This window comes from Paroedura picta, chromosome 13 (assembly GCF_049243985.1).
Source record: "Paroedura picta isolate Pp20150507F chromosome 13, Ppicta_v3.0, whole genome shotgun sequence".
NCBI classification, from domain to species: domain Eukaryota; kingdom Metazoa; phylum Chordata; class Lepidosauria; order Squamata; family Gekkonidae; genus Paroedura; species Paroedura picta.
The window spans coordinates 6,202,832-6,224,001 of record NC_135381.1 but is presented as its reverse complement, the minus strand read 5'-3'; the positions used below and the strand labels follow the sequence as shown (position 1 = coordinate 6,224,001).

The following is a 21,170-nucleotide window of genomic DNA, read 5'->3' as shown; positions in this document are numbered from 1 at the left end:
ACACCCTGGTCCCTCCTTCTCACGTTTCCCAGTCTGTGGCCCCTTTCAAACGTGGCAGCACCCCCCACCCCCAAGGGGACACGTAGTCCTACTTGAGAATGGCTGTGCTAAAACGTGCAACGATACTGATTCCCGATGGGGGTGTTGACATTCATAGTAAGGCTTCGTGGCCAAGCCCCCAGCCCCTTCCTCCCGTAGCGGGTCTTACCAGTCCTGCTGCATTGGCCCCGGTGGTGGCGGACGTCTGTGCCACGGCCTGGGGCTGCGCGGCTGCCGGGGCTTGAGCCTGGGGCTGGGGCTGGGCTTGCTGGACGGCTGCTTGCTGTGGGCCTGCTTGCTGCTGGGGACCCGCCTGCTGTTGGGCCCTCTGTTGCTCAGCCAGCGCCTAGACAACAGAAATGGCAAAGAGTCCACGGGATGGAAGAGCCTCTGTTCAAACCAATGCCCCCTTTAAATATCTTCTGCACCAAAACCCTTGGGAAGGATTTCCACCTCAGATTGCCCTTTGGTCAAGCAATTCCAACCAGCTGAGGATCTCTGGGGATCAGGATCCCGTTGAAACTATCCGAGTTCCGCAGGGCCTATAAGATGGAGTTCTTCCGCTGGGCCTATGGTTGAGGCCAGCTAGATTGATTAAAGCTAAACAATATAGTAATATCAGGCCTCCCTCCTGCCCCCTCTGCCTTCTTTTCCGTCCACTTCAATAACAGTGTTGAATGGTGATCCTATATAATTTTAACTAGGCTTTTATCTTATGTCTCATTGGTTTATTGAGTGTTTCAGACTTTGTAAACCGCTCCGATACGGGGAACCAAGAGTGATGGTATATCAGTGAATCAACCCAACCAATTAGACCTCAGTTAGGGCCCCTGTTTCTCCTACCCCCTCCTTTCTCCCATAGGACTGAGAGGACTGGAGTAGTGCATTTTAACGACCGCTGCCACAAAACCTCATGAAATGGGTCCAGACGAGACGAGACCCAGAAACATCTGAACCGGCCACCTAAGACCCGGGCTGAACACGCCTCCCTTCAGTTTCCAGCACAGGACAAAAGTCTTTGGGACGGAAAATGGCTAACACTTGGCCTCTTGTGCCTTCCATTTTTTTACAAAACAGCCACACGGAGAAGACCTAACTACGGATCGGCCAGTGCCTTGTCCAGTTTTAGGTTTTCAACCAAAACAGGGAAAGGGAACCCTTTGCTCGGCCTACCTTTTTCTCCTTGGCGATACGCTCTGCTCGGAGAGACGCGACTTGAATGGGAGGGAGGGGCTTGTCATAGTTGATTCCGCTGGAAGGAAAAGTGGAATGGATTAGCTTAGAAAGCAAAAACACAGCCATCGAATTGCTGTTCTATTTACGCCCGCCACCCTGCCCCAGTTTCTACGCTCTTGCAGCCCTGGGAAAGCACTAAGAGCGACTGTGCCCCAGGCCCAACCGCAGATCAGCTGCCTACCTCTCGGCCAGCACGGACGTGTGCTTGGGATTCTTCTGGAAGGGATTCATGCCGAGCCTGAAACAAAACCCAGAAAACAAGAGTTGCGAGGCAAACATGTCAAGGATCCTTTGTGATCAAGTCTGGAGTCTAGTAGGATAAGGAACATAAGGCCCAACAAGATTCCTGGGGTGTGAGGATTTGAGCATCCAGACTCCTTTTGTCAGATGTCTCGGTGACCAAGAACCTCACAGTGGCACCCTTCTGAAGGAAGAGACCTTGATGTGCACAAAGGGCACAGCGCAACCGTGCTCATGAGTACGTCAAATCTGTCTCAACTCCAGTCCTCTCCAGCCCCTTTGCCCATGCCAAATGTGCGTCCCCGTGGCATGCTTCCCCACATGCGCCCGCCACCTAAGGCATAATGTGCATTTTCTCAATCAAGAAAATACAGACAGCACGCAGACATCTTGGACTTTGTATAGGAGATTGTGAATTGTATATTTTTAGGGGTAATTTTATCTGGGTTTTTTATCTGTTGTAACCTGCCACGAGCCTTGTGGGAGTGGTGGGCTAAAAATCAAATAAACTAAAGTAAACCTAAACCCTTCTGGCAAACCTTGCTGAAAACAAAATTAATCACACGTGGACTGCAGACAGGCGAACAAGAAAACTGCGGCGTTGACCCGTTTGGAAAAGAGGTGCCGCTTCTTTTGTTTGTCTTTTTAAAAGCCCATCATCCAACTCCAGAGCTAGAAAGAGCCACTCGTACCCTCGATTAGACGTACCCAGATCCTGTGCTAGCCTCTGTCCTGTCCTGACTTCCCGCAGACACATTACTGCAGGATTCCAAGATAACCGACTGTGCAGATCTAGAGAATGCCTTTTTCTGCGTTCCAAGGTGTTTGCGTGGGGAAGGGGACACACTTACAGGGGCTTGATCGGGGGGCTCCGCTTCCCGGCGATCACTTTCATCATCTCAAAATGGTTCGTGTACAGCTGGGTGTGCGTCGCGCCCTCGTCCTGGGCGTACAGCTGACTCGTTCGCAGCGGGCGGCTGTTCTTTGTCTAAAGGTGAAGGCACAATGAGATGACTTTTGTGGGGCGGCGAGAGGAAAGGGGAGAAAAAAGAAAACCACGCAGGGGCGCCTGCTTTCGTGCTGGAGAACTCCCAATCTGCTCTGCTTGCAAATACTAACGGTGGGTTGGAAAAAGACTACGGGGCACGTTCTCCTTTGAGGATGTGGGGATGCAGAGCACAAATGCAGGGGCATTAAACGCCCCCTCCAAAGAGCTCTGTGGTCAGCAAATTCCAATCTGCTGACAATCCCTGGCCCTAAAGAGGTCGCCTGACCTTGAACAGAGCCAGGGCCTTTTTGGTCCTGGATCCAGCCTGGTGGAATGAGCTGCCTGCAGAAACATGGGCCCTTGCAGAGCTCCCTAAATTCCGAATGACCTACAAATCAGCATTCTTCCACCGGGCGTTTGGTTCAGGCTGCACCTCCATTATCCCTCTGGGCCTACTACCTACTGCTGGGTGGGTACCCCCTTCTCAAGCCAGGCTTTTACCGAAATAGCCTGCACCTTTCCCAGGTGTGTCCTTGCAGTGGTGGAATGGACCCCATGGTCCAAACCAGAGGCACAGGGCTGCTTCGGCCTCAGGCCAGATGCTGCCATATAGGATCCATCCTAGCCACATGGATTCTAAGTCCACCGGGTGCCCTTAGCTGAGCTGACTTATTTCCCATTCATTCCAAAAAAGGCTCAGAGCAGACAAACCTGGGAGCTACCAAGCGCCCGGGGGAAAGAAAGTGTCTTTACAGGCTGATGAACAACGAGGCAAACCTCAAAAGGATGCTAAAACAGAGCTGGGCTCCGCTGTCCATATTTTGTGAGAATAAAATAAATTCCTGGCAATCGTGTGAAAAAGGGGGAGCGTTTGCACTGGATGAAAGACTATGAGAAACTCAAAATGCACATGGCAAGAATGTGGTAATTTGGGAGGGGGAGGGATGCTTCGCACCCAAGTATCTACATTATAGGGTTGTGAGTGTCTTGCATTGCGTGGGGGGTTGGACTAGATGACCCAGGAGGTCCCTTCCAATCCTGTTATTCTATGATTCTACCTCTTCAAATTCCCCTGGTCTCCCCTGTTCCGGCCTGGTCCAAACAATCATGTTCTAAAGTTGCATATGTTCCCCACTAGCCTGGCTTCCCAACCAACATTATGAGGTTAACTGCAAAACCCCCACGGCTTTCCCCCCTAAAGGTATTTTGCTGACCTGAAACCAGTTAAGGGGGAGCTACTCCCAACTGGCCCCGCCCCCTCCTCCACAGTGAGGTTCTAGAGAATGCTCTTTAGACAAAGGTTATTCCAAACACTATCACTACTTTGAAACTACGTTTCTGGCAGCTTAGAATCGGGGGTGATACGTTACCTGATGGGGCGTTGCAGGGGTTAATTCATTAAATGTCTGCAAAGCAATCAGATTTCAAAATGAAAAGTAAAAAAATGCCAGCAACAGAATGTTTAGGAAAAGAAAAAGAGAAACGTGCTAACTGAAATAATTGTGCGGAATGAGGTGGCGTTTCTTGGGAGGTGGACAAACTCTGCTTTGGTTTTTGGTTCCACCCCCTCCCTTTTTTTTCCGAGGAATTCAAACTGGCTCAAGCGGCTCGTGGTGAGAATCGTGCCTTCAATTGTCTCCTTCCCCTCCCCGCCCCCCGAGGCAAGGACGCCTGGTGCCAAGCTCTACCGCGCCAACGCGGAAAAGAGGCGTGAAGGCTTTTAAAAACAGCCCAATTTCAGCGTTTGGGTCGGGGCTCAAAAGACGAATCCGCCTCACTCCTCCTTCTGCCCACCTCTGTTGATGCTTAGAGATACCAGACTGTCTGCATCAGAAAAACAATTTATAAGTGCACACCTTATAAATGCTTTTTGTCTTCTTCTTAGGGTTCGCTTCGTACATAAGCTGCAAAATAAGAAGCACAGTTTGACTTTCCACGATGGGTCGGGGGCGAGATAAAAAGGATGTCTCTCGTACAGCCACAGTGTGGAATTGAGAGCAGGGAGATTGGGGCGCTCACATCCCGGATCAATAGGGAGGAGGGGGAAAGGAACATGCCGAAGGCCACGGGCATGTTCAATGTATGGTCTACTAAGACTCCTAGATCCTTTTTGCATATACTACTGGCAAGATAAGTCTCCCCAATCCTATATTGGTGTAGAAGCTTACCTAAATGCAGAACTTTACATTTGTCCCTATTGAACTTCATTTTAGCCCACTTCTCAAGCCTATCAAGATCATCCTGTACCCTGATTCTGTCTTCTGTTGTGTTTGCTACCCCTCCCCAGTTTAGTATCGGCTGCAAATTTAATAAGTACCCCCTCTAATCCCTCAATCACCCTTCTGTAAAATGGGTGTAACAGTGCCTGACCTCACAGGGATTTGTCAGGGCTCTTAAGCACGTTGGCCGTTTTTTTAAAAGGGTGTGCCACATCAAATATTGTCAAAAATCAAAAAGGAGGGTTATAATTTTTTTTAAAACCAAGTTGAAATAGGACCCGCTCGCCTTGCTTGCACCCCCAATGGGGTGCGCGAAAGACGCGTGGTTCGGGCAGCACCCACCTTTCCTTCCTCTCTCGGGATGACGACGTTCTCGTAGCGGCTGCGGCACTGTTTGGGGGAGCGGTAGACGCGGCTGCAGGAGTTCACCACGTCGCAGACGAGGTCCCAGTTGGGCGTGTGAGCTGGGGACACGATGGCGAGGTTGAGGGGCAGCTCCAGCAACTGCTTGACGGCCTGGAAACGGGGAAAAGGGGCGGGAGAACAGAGGACGGCAAGGTGATAAGCTATCAGTGATATCGCTCGTTTCTTCCACGCTCAACTTGGTCAAGTGCCTTATGGAAAGGCAGCCAAGTGGGGCGAGATCCTGCTTCACAGGCCGCATTTGGTTTGGGTATGGATTCCTCACTGGCGCCATGGGAGCTTGCTGGGTGACTTGTGTCTGGTCACACCGTCTCTGCCTAACGGGGCTCGTGGTGGGGATAAAATGGAGATGAAGAGGAGGGTGACCCAGAATTTGAGTTCCAGTGGGGGCGATAGGCAGGATGTAAATAAATAAAATCAATCGACACAACCTTCTGTGGGGACTGCCTCCGTGCCTATGTCCCCAAAAGAGCTCTATGCTCCACCACCACCAACCGGCTAATAATCCCTGGCCCCAAAGAAGCCCACCTGGCCTCAACTAGGGGCAGAGCCGTTTCGGTCCCGGCCCCCACCTGGTGGAATGAGCCCTCAAAGGAGATCAGGGCCCTGATGGAGCTAAAACAGTTCTGCAGGGCCGGCAAAAGGGAGCTCTTTCACCAGGCCTTTGGTTGAGACCAGGTGACTGGCAACATCTACAGGGTCTCTGCCCCCTCCCTCCCAGAGATCCACCCATGCGTTCTGCTCTGGACCTGTTTGCATTATACTCTGTTACCTCTGTTATAGTTCAATGTTATTGTTATTGTGAAAAGCTGAGTTCCATGGACTGTTTTCTACGTTTTATGTAAACCACCCTGAGCCATAGGGGAGTTCGGTATATAAATACAATCAATCAATCAATCATTCAATGGTTGAGGCACTCAGTCAGGAGCCCCATTGTACCTCCTGCTGCATAGCCTAGCTGCCAGTGGAAAGGGTCCCATGAGGGGGCACCCAATACATGCCTGTACCCACTGGGCTAATAGATGTGCTGGGTGGGGAGCAGAGAGTGCCGATCCGTCTCACCTGGAGCAGGGCCCAGTCTTCGCTGATGAGCCATTCCGGATTGTCTTGGCCGGCCTCCGCCGCCGGCTTCACAAGCGTGGGCAGGGGCTTGGCGAACTGCGTCTGCTGCTTCAGGAGGAGGTTCTTCTTCTGCTCTTTCCCCTCCCGCCGCATCTTTAGCATCCCCGGAGTGGCCCGGTCAAAAAGCGAGCGGGGCGGAATGACCGTCTCTCCGTGGCGCTGCTTCTTCTTCCTCCCTGCAGCTGGGGAGAGATGTGCCAGGCTCAGGGTGCGGATTAAGGGGGTCAAAAGGGGCAACGGATTTTGCAGGGGCCCAAAGAATGAAATGGTTGTGTGTTGTAGGTTGTCTTTGATGTCTAGGGTTGTGTGTTGTGTGTAGTAGGTTGTCTTTGACGTCTAGGGTTGCTATCTCAGAGTTGGGAAATACCTGGAGGCTTTTGGGGAGGGGGAGCTGGGGGGGGATTTGGGGCAGGGAGAGATCTCAGTGGAGTATGATGCTATGGAGTCCCCCCTCCAAAACAGCCATTTTCTCCAGGGGCCACTCATGAATGGCAGCTTTCAACATTTCATAGGCTGTTAAAATACACCCACTCTGGCCCACGATTGTCTCCGCAGCCAAACTGTCAACTCTGCATTCGGGGGGAAGAAGGGGGGACCCAAACAAAACTCATGGAGAAGCTCAGAGCCTCTCTAGCAGCACAGATCCCCAAACCAGCCAAGCGTTTACCGGAGGGATCCGTTTTGTGGCGTTTGCGCTCCTTCCGGACGTACACGGGTGGGAGTTTGGACTCCGGGATCGGGGTGGTCTCGTACATCAGGCACATGACCGAGTCGATGTAGATGTCGTTGTCGTCTTGCGGCGGGGTCGGGGGAGTCCAGAGCTGCACAAACGATCCCAAGAGAGTCGAATCCTGGCTTGCTTACTGACCTTTCTCTCCCCAAGTTTTTTTTTAAAATAAATAAGCAAAACAAAATGGTAACTTGGACTTACAGGCATTATTTCGGTTTGTCCGTCGGGCCCTTCGTAGATATATTCCTTCGGGGGTAAAAAAGAGATCATGGTATTACTGGATGGGACTCAGGTCTGCATCTTGAAGCATACAGAATCCTTGTGGCTGTTGCCATCTACTGAACAAGCTCACAATGCATTCTAATACTATTTCGAACCATACTGAATCGTTTCCGATCTACCACAGTGGTAATTTTCATCCCTTTTGGCCTCCAGTCACGAATCGCAATCCGACAGCTCCTTGGTTCTTTGACAAGTCCACAAGGGGGGGGGGGCTCTTTTGAGGAGCCAAGGCCCCGCAGCACCAGGGACAGGTGTGCTTACCTTGCTATAGGCATCCTCCCGAGTGTAAGTGAGCAGCTCCTCCTCCTCCCCGCCCAAAAGCATCCGCTCTTCTTCCTCTTTCAGCCCCTTCAGCCGATGGGTCTCCCACGCCTTTTTCGCGGTCCTCACTTCCATCTGGACAAGGACACAGCGGCAAGGAAGTCAACCGGACACAGAGGGCTGCCCCCAAACAGAAACTGCCTTATGTAGCACTCTTCGGGGCACGAAATCTTTCACAGTCTCCCTCTCACCCACCCTTCACCCAAAGGGCCTGGGAAGGACAGACCGTGCACCAGGTGGCAAGGAATGCCGAAGGAAGGTAAGCATCGCTTAAAGGGTAGGGAAGAGGGAGGTGCGAACAAGGCCTGGTCAAGTCTTTAAAGCAGCTTTTATATATACTTTTGACCCTAGGGGAGCCCCTGAAATGATTTCTCAGGCTTCGGAGAGTCCCGGAATTGATATCAGCTGGCCATGTCGTCTCCCCCCGCCACACCCCAGGAAGTGACATCACTACCTACACCCTTAGCCCTCCTTTTTTGCCCTCCCATCGCTCTGTCTCGTGTGGGCCAGAAAGAAAGGCAGGAGCTAGCGGCCAGGACCCTGCCCCATATCACACCAGAGCTCTTACAGACCCCCTTTCACAGCTCCCACAGACCCCTGGCTGGGAATCCCTGCATAGGGGTCAGGGAAGGAATTTCTCCAGTTCTTTCTTTCCTCCCACAAATGCTTGCAGGGTCCAAAGCGTTCTACCTGGCTGTCTTTCGTTTCACCGTCGTCCGTGGAAATATGGAACAACTCCAGATAATTCAAGGCATACTTTTCAATCGGGGTGAGCTGAGAGAAGAAGCAGAGAGAAGTAACGGCCCAGCTGACAGCACATTAAGACACGGCAGCAGAAACTACGGCTTTCTTAAATTAAGAAGTGGCTCTCCAGTCCCTTGAGGTATTTGTACAGAAATAACTTTGCATAGGATTGCACTCTTACGTCACAGCAGGCCCTGCTCTTACCGTTTTCCAGGGCTTGCAGATTACAGTCTCCATCAAAATTATGACTGTTTAGATACACAAACAACACTACAGAGGATTTCATGAGAGCCCGGTGCAGCTTATTTATTAATGCTCGATGAGCACCAGATTCGGGGGAGCAAACAAGAAGAACCTCAAACTTGTAGAAAGTCCCTGTGGTGGTTTTGAGCTCCCGGCTTGTTTTACGGCACAATAAACCCGTCTTCCTCGCAGCCCCATCGACTGTTCACAAAGCAGGAAGGGAGCTGGGGATTTCCCAGCTCTTGGAGACGGAGCATTGGAACACTTCCCAATTTTCCACACCGACCAGACAGCAGTGTGGGGGGAAAAAAACCATGCACGCCGTGAAGAAAGAAGGGAACTTTTAATCTCTTCTCCCATAATGCCAGAACTTGGGGCCAATTTTATTCATTTTTATTTATCATTACATTTATATCGCGCTGTTCCCAGCACAGCATCATCATCATAACGAGCAACGCTGTCCAAATTGGCCCCCTTCCTGCAGCAAGCTCCCCTGGAGCGAATGCTGGCAGGGGCTCCTGGGAATTGCAGTCCATGGACATCTGGAGGGCCGCAGTTTGACTACCCCTGGGCTAGACTGGAAAAGGCCTAAGCTAAGAGTGAGCTAACAATGGGTCATTCCCGATATTCATGATTCCCAACAATATTCAGCTCCCTGAGCCCAAGGCACTTAAAGGGACCCTTGGTCTCCCCCTTCTCACGTCTTTCAGTCTGTGGCCCCTTTCAAGTGTGTCAGGGCCCCCCGTGTGTGGGGGGGGGCCATAAGGCCCCTGTTGAGACTGGTTCCATTATCCTAATCCAACAGGAAGTTCTTAGATGGGTCTCAGTGGCAAGGGAGGGTACCTGATCCACCACAGTAACCAGCTCCTGCAGCTGAGAAGATTCGTCGAGATACCGGGACCTTCCAAGCTGCGAAACAAGAGGATCCAGAGCCGATTCGGTCTCCATGTCCTCCACGCGGCTGTGGGGTTCCGCCCCTTCTTCTTCTTCCCGCTCCGTACTTTTGAGAGCCTTTGACAAACATAAAGATACGCACAGCTTGTGTGAGAGGACAGAATGGCAGAATGCGCCACGCAAGACGTTCTCCCTGTGCCAAGACACTCCTGTAGCTGTCAAGATTTCACCAAGTGATTGCCCATCTGCTTTCAAATCTATCGTGGGACTAGGCTCGCTTTCCAAGATACAGAAGCCCAGAAACTCAGGATGAAACTCACGCCCATCACCAAACTGCACGTCTCTGAGGAATACACCGGCAGCAAGATTTTGAATCACTCAGATTTTAAATCCCTGCGTGTCACTTAGGACTTGTGGTGCACACAAGATATCAAGAATTGGGTTTTGTACCCTGCTTTTCTCTACCAGAAGGAGTGTTAAAGCGGCATACAATCACCTTCCTTCCTCTGCCCAGCAGGCACCCTGTGAGTCAGGTAGGGCTGAGAGATCTCGGAGGGAACCATGACTGGCCCAAGGTAACATGGTAGGCTTCATGTGTCTCAAAGCAGCTGACAATTGCCAACCACTCCTCTCCCCACGACAGACATTTTGTGAAGTAGGTGAGGCTGAGATAGCTCTGACAGAAATATGACTGGCTCAAGGTCACCCGGCTACCTGCTTGTGGAGGAGGAGTTGGGAACCAAGCCTGGTTCCCTAGATTAGAGGCTGCCACTCTTAACCACGACAGCACGCTGGCAGCCTGAAGTCTGGCAACAGCCACATCCCAGCTGCAAGGTGCGCATCAACCTCTCCTCCTGAGGATCGATTTCCCAGGTTATCTTCCTGGCTTGTTAAGAAAAGGGGCCTGCTTATACTTCGACCGCACGCAAATTGAACACATGCATTTTTCAAAAGGCTCCAACGGCTCTCGGGGGAACCCGGTGAGCTGCTGCCGTGAATACTTCATTAACTTTCAACACGCATTGAAAGGAGACCCGGAGGGACGGACCAGATCCAATGGGGTGAAATTAATGCAAAAGAAATTCCGTCTAAACATCCGGAAAAAGTTCCTGCCTGTGAGAGCGGTTTCTCAGTGGAACAGGCTTCCTTGGGAGGTGGTGGGTTCTCCATCTTTGGAAATGTTTAAGCAGAGGCTGGATAACTATCTGACAGAGAGGCTGATTCTGTGAAGGTTCAAGGGGGTGGCAGGTTACAGTGGATGAGCGATAGGGTTGTGAGTGTCCGGCATAATGCAGGGGGTTGGACTAGATGACCCAGATGGTCAAATGGCGACGTTTGCGCCGGGAAAGGCAATGCCAGGCGGGTTACTGCCGCTCTCATTGATGTGATTCATGCTGAATTACCTCTATGAAAGGCCTTGCAACTTTGGGAGAGATGGTTTCCGCCGGAGAAGGCTCCTGAGAAAGCACCACAAACTCTTCTGCTTTCACTCGGAAGCCGGAATCTTCCACTGGGGAATGAACCTCAAAGAGTTCCTGAATTGTTTGCTGGGGAAAGAAATTTTTTTTTACTGTGGAGAAACCCCTGAAACGTTCTTCAGACTTTGAGAAACCCCAGAAGTGGCGCAATTGTGCAGAATCTGGTTGGGAAGCAGAGCTGTGGACACGCCCACCTGGGGCCCCTCCCCTTCCCACCCCCTCCAGGCCCATCACTGACTGTTTTGGGAGGGGATGGGCGGATTGACATGACCATATATGGTCATATCGCAATCAATGTTTAACAAATTTAAAAAATATATTAAAAATCCAATTAACTCCTACCCTTTGGGGAAACCCAGCAATGGCACCATTGTGCAGAAAATGGTTGGGAAGCAGTGGCCACGCCCACCCAGGGCCCCTCCCCTTCCCACCCCCTCCAAGCCAATCATTGGCCATTTTGGGAGAGGTGGCTGGGTGTATTATTTTGGACCCAATAGAGCCATCAATTCCTTGTATATCAAATGCAATTCGAAATGGAATTCCACAGATACGTAAAGTTAAATCAAATATTCATTTATTCTTCGAGGAGTCAATTCTCATTTTAACATACTCAGAACGAGTTCCTGGGTTACTCAATTCCCTGTTTTCCAATATATAAACCATCAAATTCGGGAGGGTTCGTCATAGTAAGGACACTGGAATTTGATGAGCTGAGAGCCTAGGTGATAACCAATATGCTGTAACTCGAAAATATTGGAAGGTACGTTAAGATGGAAAATGCTGGTTTATATACTGGCTTGCATCTATGTTAAGGACCTTAGAAATGAACATTAATTTATGCGCTTGTATCTTGTAGTCTCACAATCACTGAAGAAGACAGGGTAAACAGGTAACTGAGCAACCTGGGAACCTGTTCTGATTATGTTCAAAGGAGGATTGACCACTAGAAGAATAAATGAATATTTGATTTGACTTTACATGCCTGTGGAATCCCATTTCAAATCATATCTATTATATTTTGGAGGCATTGAACCCCAAATGTATCTTTTTCCACTGATTTTTCTGCAAGCCTGTTTTTTTTCCCCTCAGGCTTGCAGAAAGATCCGTTATGTCTGTTGATGGCTCCGATCTCTAGATTTAAGTATCCACAGACGGGGCCATATTTAGGATTAGAAACAACGAAGCGACTGCTTGGAAGAATCAGTCATAACAATCATACCTGTGTTAAAAAGGCCATGGAGTAGTCATTTCCCTGAGCTGCCACTTCTCGGATCAGATCTTTTGTACCGTTTTTTAAGAGCTTCTCCTCTACTGAGTTACCGCTGACGAGCCTGCAGAAACGAAAAACCAGCCAAATTTTAAAGCAGAAAGGTGCTGCCTTGATCTGGCACAGAGACGAAGAGAGGTGTTTGTTTTCTAATGTACAGCAGAAAATAATAGTATGCCAGCAAGAAGAGGAGTTAGGCTTTCTGTAGCTTGGAGAAATGACGACTGGGAGATGACATGACAGAGGTTTACAAAATTACGGGTGGCATAGAGAAGGTGGATAAAATACTTTCCCCACTCACTCACAATACAAGAACTCACGGGCACTCAATAAAATTAAGGAGCCGTAGGCTTAGAACAGATCAAAAGTGCTTCCTCAATCAAAGAGTACGTAACATGTGAAATTCACTACTGCAGGAAAGGGGGGGGGGGCAGTTGCAGGCATGGGGAGCTTTAAGCAGGGACACATCTGTCCTCCTGGGAAGGTTTTGAAAGCTTCAGGGAGTTTTCACAAGCCGATGTGGGTGGGTTGCAAGCTTCATGGATCTTTAAGTTGGGCAATGGGAGGATCTGCCCCCCCCCCACAACTCCCAATGGGGAGTGGTCCCCAACCCCAGAAAGCCAATGTAAGCATCTTGCAAAATAGCTTCCATGCTACCTAGAATCCTAGAGTGGGGAGGGGCCATCCAAGCCATCTAATCCAACCCCCTTCTCAAGGCAAGATCAGCCTCAAGCATCCAGAAGGATCTGTCCAGCTGCTGCTTGAAGACCGCCAGTGAAGGGGAGCTCCTTAGGCAGCCCATTCCACTGTGGAACTACTCTGGGAAATTTCTGCCCCGTGATATCTAGCTAATATCACCCTCTGTTCGACCCATTACCTGTAGATATGGATGTCCTTGCACCTGCCGATTCGGTCGCACCATTCCTGAGCCTTCGCATCCATCACCGGATTCAGGTCGTTGTCGTAGAACACGACAGTGTCAGCTTCGACAAGGTTGACCCCCGTGGAACGACTGTGGGAGGACAGGATGGCGCAGAAGATGCGCTTGTCTCGGTTGAACGTCTTCATCAGTTCCTTGTTTAGAAGAAGGACGGGCGGGGAGGGAGGGAGGGGGAGACAAAAACTGTCAAGCAAAAGCAGAACAGACTCTATGGCATTTAGTGCTTGCCGAATGATTTGACAGTGACGTGGTCTTCATTTAGAGAAACGGCCTTAGCGTGGCTTAAGACTGATGCTTGAAAGAAGACTCTGCTACAGTGAAGTATGGACGGCAAACTTATGAATTGCACTCTGCACATGCTCTGTGCAAATGCCCTGCGTTCTATTACTTCTTCAAATTATGCATTAAATATCTTTTACTTATTTGTTATTTCATTTGATAACCCTCTGACAAAATTGTATGCGGAACGCGCAGGGGTTGTATTCACTGTTCAAATTCCCTCTGTAGTACACCAGCTTGGTGTAGTGGTTAGGAGTGTGGACTTCTAATTTGGTGAGCCGGGTTTGATTCCCCACTCCCCCACATGCAGCCAGCTGGGTGAGCTTGGGCTTGACACAGCACTGATAAAGCTGTTCTGACTGAGCAGTAATATCAGGGCTCTCTCAGCCTCACCCACCTCGCAGGGTGTCTGTTGTGGGGAGAGGAAAGGGAAGGCAAATGTAAGCCACTATGAGACTCCTTTGGGTAGAGAAAAGTGGCATAGAAAAATCAACTCTTCTTCTTCTTTGTTTTGACTTGGTGCAGATCCCCTCCTGCCTTTTTTCTTCAAAGTGTGGCCAGAAGAACTCCCTGGATGCAACTGTATATTTATTTGCCCTGGCCTGGATCCAGATTAAACTAGGAGTTTCCATCGATTCCCGGGAGAGACGCAATTGTCCAAGCCGGGCTTACCTGGCGCTCTTCCTGATTGGCATACTCATCGATCCTCACATAGGTGAGGAAATGGAAGTTCAAGAACAGCTCCAGGATGTCCAACATGAAGATCATCTGAGACAGGATCAGCACCCGACGCCCTTCCAGCTTCAGCTTCTGAAGCAAGATGGCCAGCGCTTCCAGCTTCCCTGCGAGTCGCAAAGAAGGAAGCAGAAACGCCTGCTCAGGGGACGTCCGACGTGGGGCAGGCCTCGAGGACCCAAGCCTGGGTCAGGGTTTTTATTTGGGGGGGGGGGGGGGTGTCAGTCCTTCACTACCTGCATCGCACTGCACCAGTCGGAGGTCAGGAAACTGAAGCAGCTGCGGGACGGTGAGCCGCTGCAGCTGATGTCCGTAAGACGAGGTCTCCTCTTTCAGACGGCACCGGAGGAGCTTCAGGCAGTGGCTGTACAAAGCGGGAAGCTTGGCCACGTGCAAGGAGGGAGGGGCGGCCACGGCCGCGGGCAGCACGCAGAGCCCCCTGGAGGGGAAAAGATATTACAGGCACTTCAGAAAGGCTCCATGGTCCACAAAGCAGGAGCCGGCCCGCCTCCACTTCCTGCATGGAAGGATGCATAGGAATAGGGAACTAATTCCTGCGCATTTGGAAGGTGTCCCAAGATTCATGTAATGGCCCTAGTAGCTCAGGCTATCCCTATCTTGTCAGAGCTTGGAAGGTAAACATTGTCAGTATGTGGGTGGGGGACTACCAAGGAAGACGGGGGCTGCTATGCAGAGGGAGGCAATGGCATTCCACCCCTGAATATCTCCATTGCTGGACAGTTTGCTTTGTGTAGGGGTCAATATCAGTGGTCTCCAACCTAGAGAACCAGGTTTGATTCCCCACTCCTCCACATGCAGCAGGCTGGGTGAGCTGGAGCCAGCCCTTGTTCTGTTAGAGCTGTTCTCACAGAGCAGTTCCGTCAGAGCTCTCAGCCCCACCCACCTCCCACTGTGTCTGTTGTGGGGAGAGGAAAGGAAGGCGGTTGTCAGCGGCTTTGAGTTTCCCTCGAGCTGTGAAAAGTGGGGTATGAAAACCAACTCTTGTTCTTGCCTAGAAAACTCCCATGAGACGGAACTTCAAGGGGTCACCATGGACCAGTTGCAACTTGGAGGCACGCTTTACCTTACTCAAGGTCCGTGTCAACCTTGCAAGGTCTAGTGTCAACCTTGCATCAGCATAGCTCTCCCCCCCAACCGGGCCAAAGTAGCACATGAGATCCCCTTGGTCCACTTCCAATGGGCCAAGGATCTACCTGTATCTCTGATTTAGTCAAGCTGGGTCATTCTGCACAGTGACTTATTGTGCATACATAGTTACACTGGGTACCCCCCCTCCCCAAATTGCCTTGGTAGTTAGAATGGGAAACAGGGCTGCTGTCAGTCCATGCCGAGATCATCCCTTCCCGGAACGATGACAGGCCGACCCCGAAAGCTCGGCGTTTGGTCCCGAATTCAAATTGTGGCTGGAAGTTCAAAGTCACCTGTTCACCACGTGGGTCAGGGAGGCCTGGTGCCGCTCCAGCGTTTGGGTCAGCTCCCGCAGAGGGTCTCGGCACTCCCCGGAGGAGTTCGCAGCAAGGCGGCAGTTTGAGAAGCCGGCCCATCCCCACTTGCTGACCGTGCCGGAAAACTGAGGAGGCAGCCTTTGGCTGGCAGCCACCGAACACGCGGCCAGGAGGTCTCGGCCGTAGACGGGGGCCCTGGAGCAGCGCCGCTCGTTGCACGAGAACAGCCTCTCCAGCCGCTCTTTCAGAAGCCGGTTCTTTTCCTCAAACGACTCCTTTCGCCAAAAAGAATGCCAGAGGAATACACGTTTATTGTCCATAAACTCCTGCTTATGGAGGGGGGGAGTGTTGTGGATTTATACTGCCATGTTCTTTATCTCTGTCGTAATTTTTGTGTCCCTTTCTAATTTTATTGGGGTTTTATTTGGGGACGACTGTAACCCACCATGAGCCGGTCTTGGGAGTGGTGGGAAATAAAAATCGAAATCATAACAATAATTATAATAATAATTATTATAATTCTGTGATATGCTGTAAGCTGGCCTATGTCATTGGGGAAGGGCGGCAGATGCATCCTTTACCGAAGAGTTACACCTGGGGCTTTATGCAAAATCTGCATGTTCTGCCCTCGAGCTATAGTCCTTCCTGAATTGCAGCCTGAACCAAGACGGGGAGTGGGTGCTTCTAGAATTTCGTTGACTAGAAGGCGAGTGAAGCATTCCATAAATGTGCACTTTCAGGCAGAAAGGTATCGGTCTGTTTTGAAACATCTTCCACCTTATTGAGCTGCTAGGAACCCTGAGAATTCGAACCCAGAGCTGGTGTAAAATGGTTGCTTTGGGAGGCGGAGCCAACCACAAAAGGCTGGGCATAATTCTAATAGTAACTTTTCAACATTTCAGGCTGCTCACTTTCCCGTCATTCATGTGCGGACGTTAAGCGCCACCAAGTCGGTTCAGAATTAGGGGGACCCTATGAATTAAGGACTCCCCCCCCCACTAAAAAAATGTCCTCTTGCTAAGAGTCTAGCAAGCAGAGGGGAAAGGACTTCCTTGAGTGAATCCAACCAGTTCTGGCTGGGTCTTTCTCTTCTCTTTCTGCCTTTGATTTTTCCTAGCATTACTGTCTTTTTCCCGGTAGCTCTGGTCTTCTCATAACAGAACTGATGTATGATATATCCATTCATATGTTTAAAAAAAAGGAGCCTGCATCCCCACCCCCGTCCCTTCAGCGCCACCCCCAGAGTTGATGGGGAAGAAATCTTAAACCTGATACGCACGTTTCTGCAAAAAGACAAGACGTACCTGTGAATGTCCCCCATGGAGAAGGCCGGGTTTCAAAGCCGAAGAGGAGTCTCCCGATGCTAAATTAGAACCCACAGTTCTACCTGGAACATACACTTAGGAATAAAGCAAGTGTTTACGCCCGTTTCAAAGAACCACTTACCCAAAGGCACTGCAAACTACTGCTCAAGGGCCCCCCGATTCAACCCCTTCAGGGAACAAGAGTCTGACACCCCAAGCAAAAGGAAAACAAGATTTCCCAGGATACGCCAAGTGGTTGATGCAAATGGACAGGGAGGGATGAACGTGTTTCTCCATCTCCCTGCTCCCACTGAAGGCTTCTGACTACCCCCCCACCACCACCACTTCTTCCTGGAGGTCTCCCAAGAGAGGCTTTTGGGATGGGGGAGGCGAGGGGGTTCTGCTCATCCGACAGAAATCCCGGCCAATGGAAATTACTGCTGAATCTGTGTTTGCAGATTGCCTCCAGAAAGTATTTAAAATGTACCGTAGGCAGATGGGGAGTGGGGGAACCCTTACTTTGAGGGGTCATGGCTGATGTCGGCAAGCTGGCTGGATGCTGATTTCCCAAAGCGTTCAGGGCGTTTTGAATGGTCCCTGCTTGAGACACCGTCTGCATCATGACCGGAGCCTGAGGACGTACGTACTGCTGCCCGGGAGCAGAAACAATCTGCAGAACGCTGCCTGTGAATTGCGTGAGGGAAGAATGTAAGAAGAGGCCTGCTCAATCACATCATTTGTCCATCTAGTCCAACCTCCTGTCTCACAGAGGCCAAATGTTTCCTCTGGAGGGCCAACAGGGCTTTCACAACAGCTTCAGAAGAGCCCTGCTGGATCAGACCAGGAGTCCATCTAGTCCAGCATCCTGCCTCACACAGCGGCCAACCAGTTCCTCTAGATGGCCAATATAAGAGGCCTTCATAAGAACCTAAGAAAAGCCCTGCTATAAAAGACCAGCAGTCCATCTAGTCCAGCATCCTCTCCCATGCAGTGGCCGGCATATTTCTCTGGAGGTCCAACAACTGGGCACAGAGGCCGAGGCCTTCATGAGAACATAAAAAGAGCCCAGCTGGATCAGACCACAGGTCCACCTAGTCCAACCTCCTGTCTCATACAGCGGCCAGTTCCCCAGTAGGGACTTTGCCTGGTTTCCCCAATGCCTGGGACTCCTGTGTATTTATCTTAGAGGGGTTCATTCGGGCCACACCCCAGGGTTGAATGTGAAGTCCCCTGGGGGAGATTTTGCAGTCGATCCTACCTCCCACGGTTCTTGCCAGGGGGAGCACCCAAAAAATAAAAGTGGTGGGGAGATGGCTCTCGATAACGTACGGGGAAGAGGAAGGAGAGAAATATGATGCATCTGTCAGGCTGTGCATTACAGAATCACAGAACCATAGAGTTGGAAGGGGCCATACAGGCATCTAGTCCAACGCCCTGCTCAACACAGGATCGGCCCAAAGCATTACCTTGCAGCTGCAGAGGTTGCCCTGCAGTGAGCTGACGCAGCTGACTGTGGGATAAAGTAAACTTGTTCCCTTGGAACTGCAACGTCACGGGCGTCTCCGGCTGAGCGATCCTGCCCTGCGCCCCGGCGATGGAAGCTAGCTGGGCTATTTTCACCACTTCGCCACCTGCAGGAGAAGGAAAGAAGTGCGCGTTGGGGGGTCCGTCATCCAGACACAGCTGGCATCCCCCTCCCCCACCATATCTCGTTTCAGGTTAGTAACACCGATGCTGAAACCGCACCCACCCCGCCCATGCAGAAAGGGAGACGTAGTGCAGAGAGAAAGTGTCATATAAAAATTACACAGGTACCAGCTTTATCCAACCACAACGAAAACGGGTGTTGGTTTGTAAAGAAGGAAAACGTTTTCGATGAGAAGGTGGAGGCGGGGGGGGGGAAGAAAGAAGTTAGTCGTCTGGTTCTTTTTATGCGTGACAAAAGCCAACCTGGCAACGCTCATGTGACACTTTGTGAAAACCAGAGAGCGGAAAAGTCGTTAAAGGTCGACCGCAACTGCCTTTTCAAAAGCGATACAGGACCCGTTTGAGAAACCAGCAGACGCTCGAAAGCTCGCATAGGACTAATGGGAAGGAGGCTCAGCAGCTTAAGCAAGACGTTAGGCCTGTTGCGGTTTCCTGCCTATAAGCCGCATTTGCTTGGACGGGACAGGAATAAAAAAAGAGCCACCCGGAACTTGTCCTTAAGGCGTTTTGCGATGGCTTTCCCGGACACGGCCATCGGATTTCGTTTTGCCTCTCTCGGAAGCGTGCGTGTAAAAAGGGCAACTCGAAACACACCGGCCGTAGCTTTTCCGTTTGGAAGACTGCTCTGGGCTTTGAGCCGTTGATCTAAGCTTGCCTCCCAACCTTAGGAGATGTCTGGCTTTTGCAAAGGCAGCTTCGTCACACCGCCCTCCCCGTTGCCCCCGAGGAATTAAACCATTAGTAAGTCAGTGCTGGAGATTCTCTAGACATGCTGAAAGGCAGTGTGCGAACGAGCCGGAAGCAAAGCCACCGGTGGGAGGGGAATCGCTCGCCCGTCTCTGGCCTGACCGTCACAACCCGTCTCCGAGAAAGTCTAGAGGACAATCTTAGCAGAATGGAGGTTAGTGTTTCAAAAAAAAAAAAGACAAAGGGGAGAAGTGTATATAATTAGGAAAAGATCTTTAGAAGTATAAGGTTCCCAGGTCCAGAGGAAGTCCGGCCAGCAGAGGAAAACATGCAGAAACGAGGAGATTAAGTTGACACCGCTAACGTATGTCCACAGCAAATTTCCCATTGTTCTCTTGTCCGAATTTGAGACACGGTGCTCGAAAGCAACGGGGGTGGTGAGCGAGCTACTCGGAAGAGCCGGCTGGAGGCGGGGCGTGGTGGAGACCGGGAAGGGGGGGGGGGGAGAGAGAGAGAGAGACAACGACAAATTGTTCTGTACACATCTTTAGGGTGCCTCGTAACTTAACCTCAGGGAAGCATGAAATAAAAACAAAGAGGCGGGAGAACCCTGGAAGGAGGGGCCGGCGGCGGAGGGAGAACCCTGGAGGGGGGGGGCACTTACTAGGCAACCGTGCCTGGGCCTGAGAGGTCAGTACCAGCCTCTGAGGCAGCACACTGTGTTGGATGGTGTGCGTGGCGGGGGCCTGCGGTTGGGCCTGGCCTAGCTGCAAGGCCTGCACAGTGGTCTGGGCCCGCAGTTTGGCAGGGTGGGCCGGGCCAGCGGTCATGGCGAAGGTCGCTGCTGCTGCTGCTGCCGGCTGTCTCGGAGGGCCGGCGGAAGACGCCTGAGAGCTCTGAAACTGGGGTGCGGCGGAGGCAACGGCGGCTGCAATTGATAAGGTCGGGTGGTGCAAACCGTTAGACTCGGCCTCGGGTTTGGACCTCGCGTACCGCTGGATTGGATGGCGTGTGTTTTTTTTAAAATCAGAAGCATGAATTCCCCCGCAAAACCTTTCTACTCACACACGACCCCCAAACCAGAAGATAAATACGATCAGCTAGCTTGGCTGCTGTGTTACGCGTGATCCGGGGCGTCCCCTGCTGCGGCAGCCGATGGGCACCTTCACCGGCTATGAGGGGGGCTGCCAAAGCCATGAGGGTTCTAGGAGGCGGGGGCTCTGCGCAAATCGTGGGAGAGACCCTCAGACCCTGGACTCTCCCTCTTCCCCGTGCCAAAGAGAACCGAAATGGTCATTTTGGAGGTAGCTGAGCTGGTCTGTAGTAGCACAGGTAGATTCAGGTCCAGGAGCACCTTGAGACACCTACAAGAGTTTAAGGATCGAAGCTCAGTGAGTCAAAGCTCTCCTTGTCAGCCCCTCAAGACTGACAAAAGAAGTTATAACTCTGGAAAGCTTACACCCTGAAGCCACGTTTGACGTCACCATTGGCCCATCCAGTCCAACACTCTGTGTCACACAGTAGCCAAAACACCAGTACCCTCAGAAGGTCCTACCAGCAGGACCAGAACTCCAGAAGGCTTCCCACTGTTGCCCCCCAAGCTCCAAGAATGCAGAGGATCCCTGCCCCAGACAGAATGCCCCATATACACCTTGGGGCACCTTGGTACTTCTTCAAGTATTTAAAAGGCTACCATGTAGAGGATGGAGCAGAGTTGTTCTCTCTTGCCCCGGAGGGATGGACCAGAACCAATGGGATGAAATTAATGCAAGAGAAATTCCATCTAAACATGGAATTGGTAGAATTCCGTTTAAGATGAGATTCTA

At 51.2% G+C, this 21,170-nt stretch overlaps 1 protein-coding gene across 12 annotated transcripts in view; it reads right to left on the bottom strand.

Moving 5' to 3' along the window:
- The window catches only part of EP400 (E1A binding protein p400), a 61,625-nt gene that overhangs the window by 10,475 nt on the left and 29,980 nt on the right, over positions 1–21,170 (bottom strand). For 8 of the 12 annotated variants that reach the window (XM_077309083.1, XM_077309084.1, XM_077309078.1 and 5 more), the window contains 23 exons: positions 20,009–20,272; positions 18,417–18,581; positions 17,470–17,634; positions 16,951–17,045; positions 15,623–15,921; positions 14,417–14,619; positions 14,118–14,287; positions 13,104–13,300; positions 12,179–12,290; positions 10,885–11,028; positions 9,431–9,598; positions 8,291–8,374; positions 7,541–7,675; positions 7,199–7,243; positions 6,935–7,088; positions 6,208–6,449; positions 5,065–5,238; positions 4,360–4,407; positions 3,874–3,909; positions 2,367–2,503; positions 1,457–1,513; positions 1,213–1,291; positions 209–385 (listed from right to left, as the gene is read on the bottom strand). In XM_077309083.1, coding sequence (XP_077165198.1) covers positions 209–385; positions 1,213–1,291; positions 1,457–1,513; positions 2,367–2,503; positions 3,874–3,909; positions 4,360–4,407; positions 5,065–5,238; positions 6,208–6,449; positions 6,935–7,088; positions 7,199–7,243; positions 7,541–7,675; positions 8,291–8,374; positions 9,431–9,598; positions 10,885–11,028; positions 12,179–12,290; positions 13,104–13,300; positions 14,118–14,287; positions 14,417–14,619; positions 15,623–15,921; positions 16,951–17,045; positions 17,470–17,634; positions 18,417–18,581; positions 20,009–20,272 — 3,350 coding nt within the window. The remainder of the gene's footprint in view (positions 1–208; positions 386–1,212; positions 1,292–1,456; positions 1,514–2,366; positions 2,504–3,873; positions 3,910–4,359; positions 4,408–5,064; positions 5,239–6,207; positions 6,450–6,934; positions 7,089–7,198; positions 7,244–7,540; positions 7,676–8,290; positions 8,375–9,430; positions 9,599–10,884; positions 11,029–12,178; positions 12,291–13,103; positions 13,301–14,117; positions 14,288–14,416; positions 14,620–15,622; positions 15,922–16,950; positions 17,046–17,469; positions 17,635–18,416; positions 18,582–20,008; positions 20,273–21,170) is intronic. The other 4 variants (XM_077309080.1, XM_077309087.1, XM_077309082.1 and 1 more) reach the window with 3 other exon arrangements.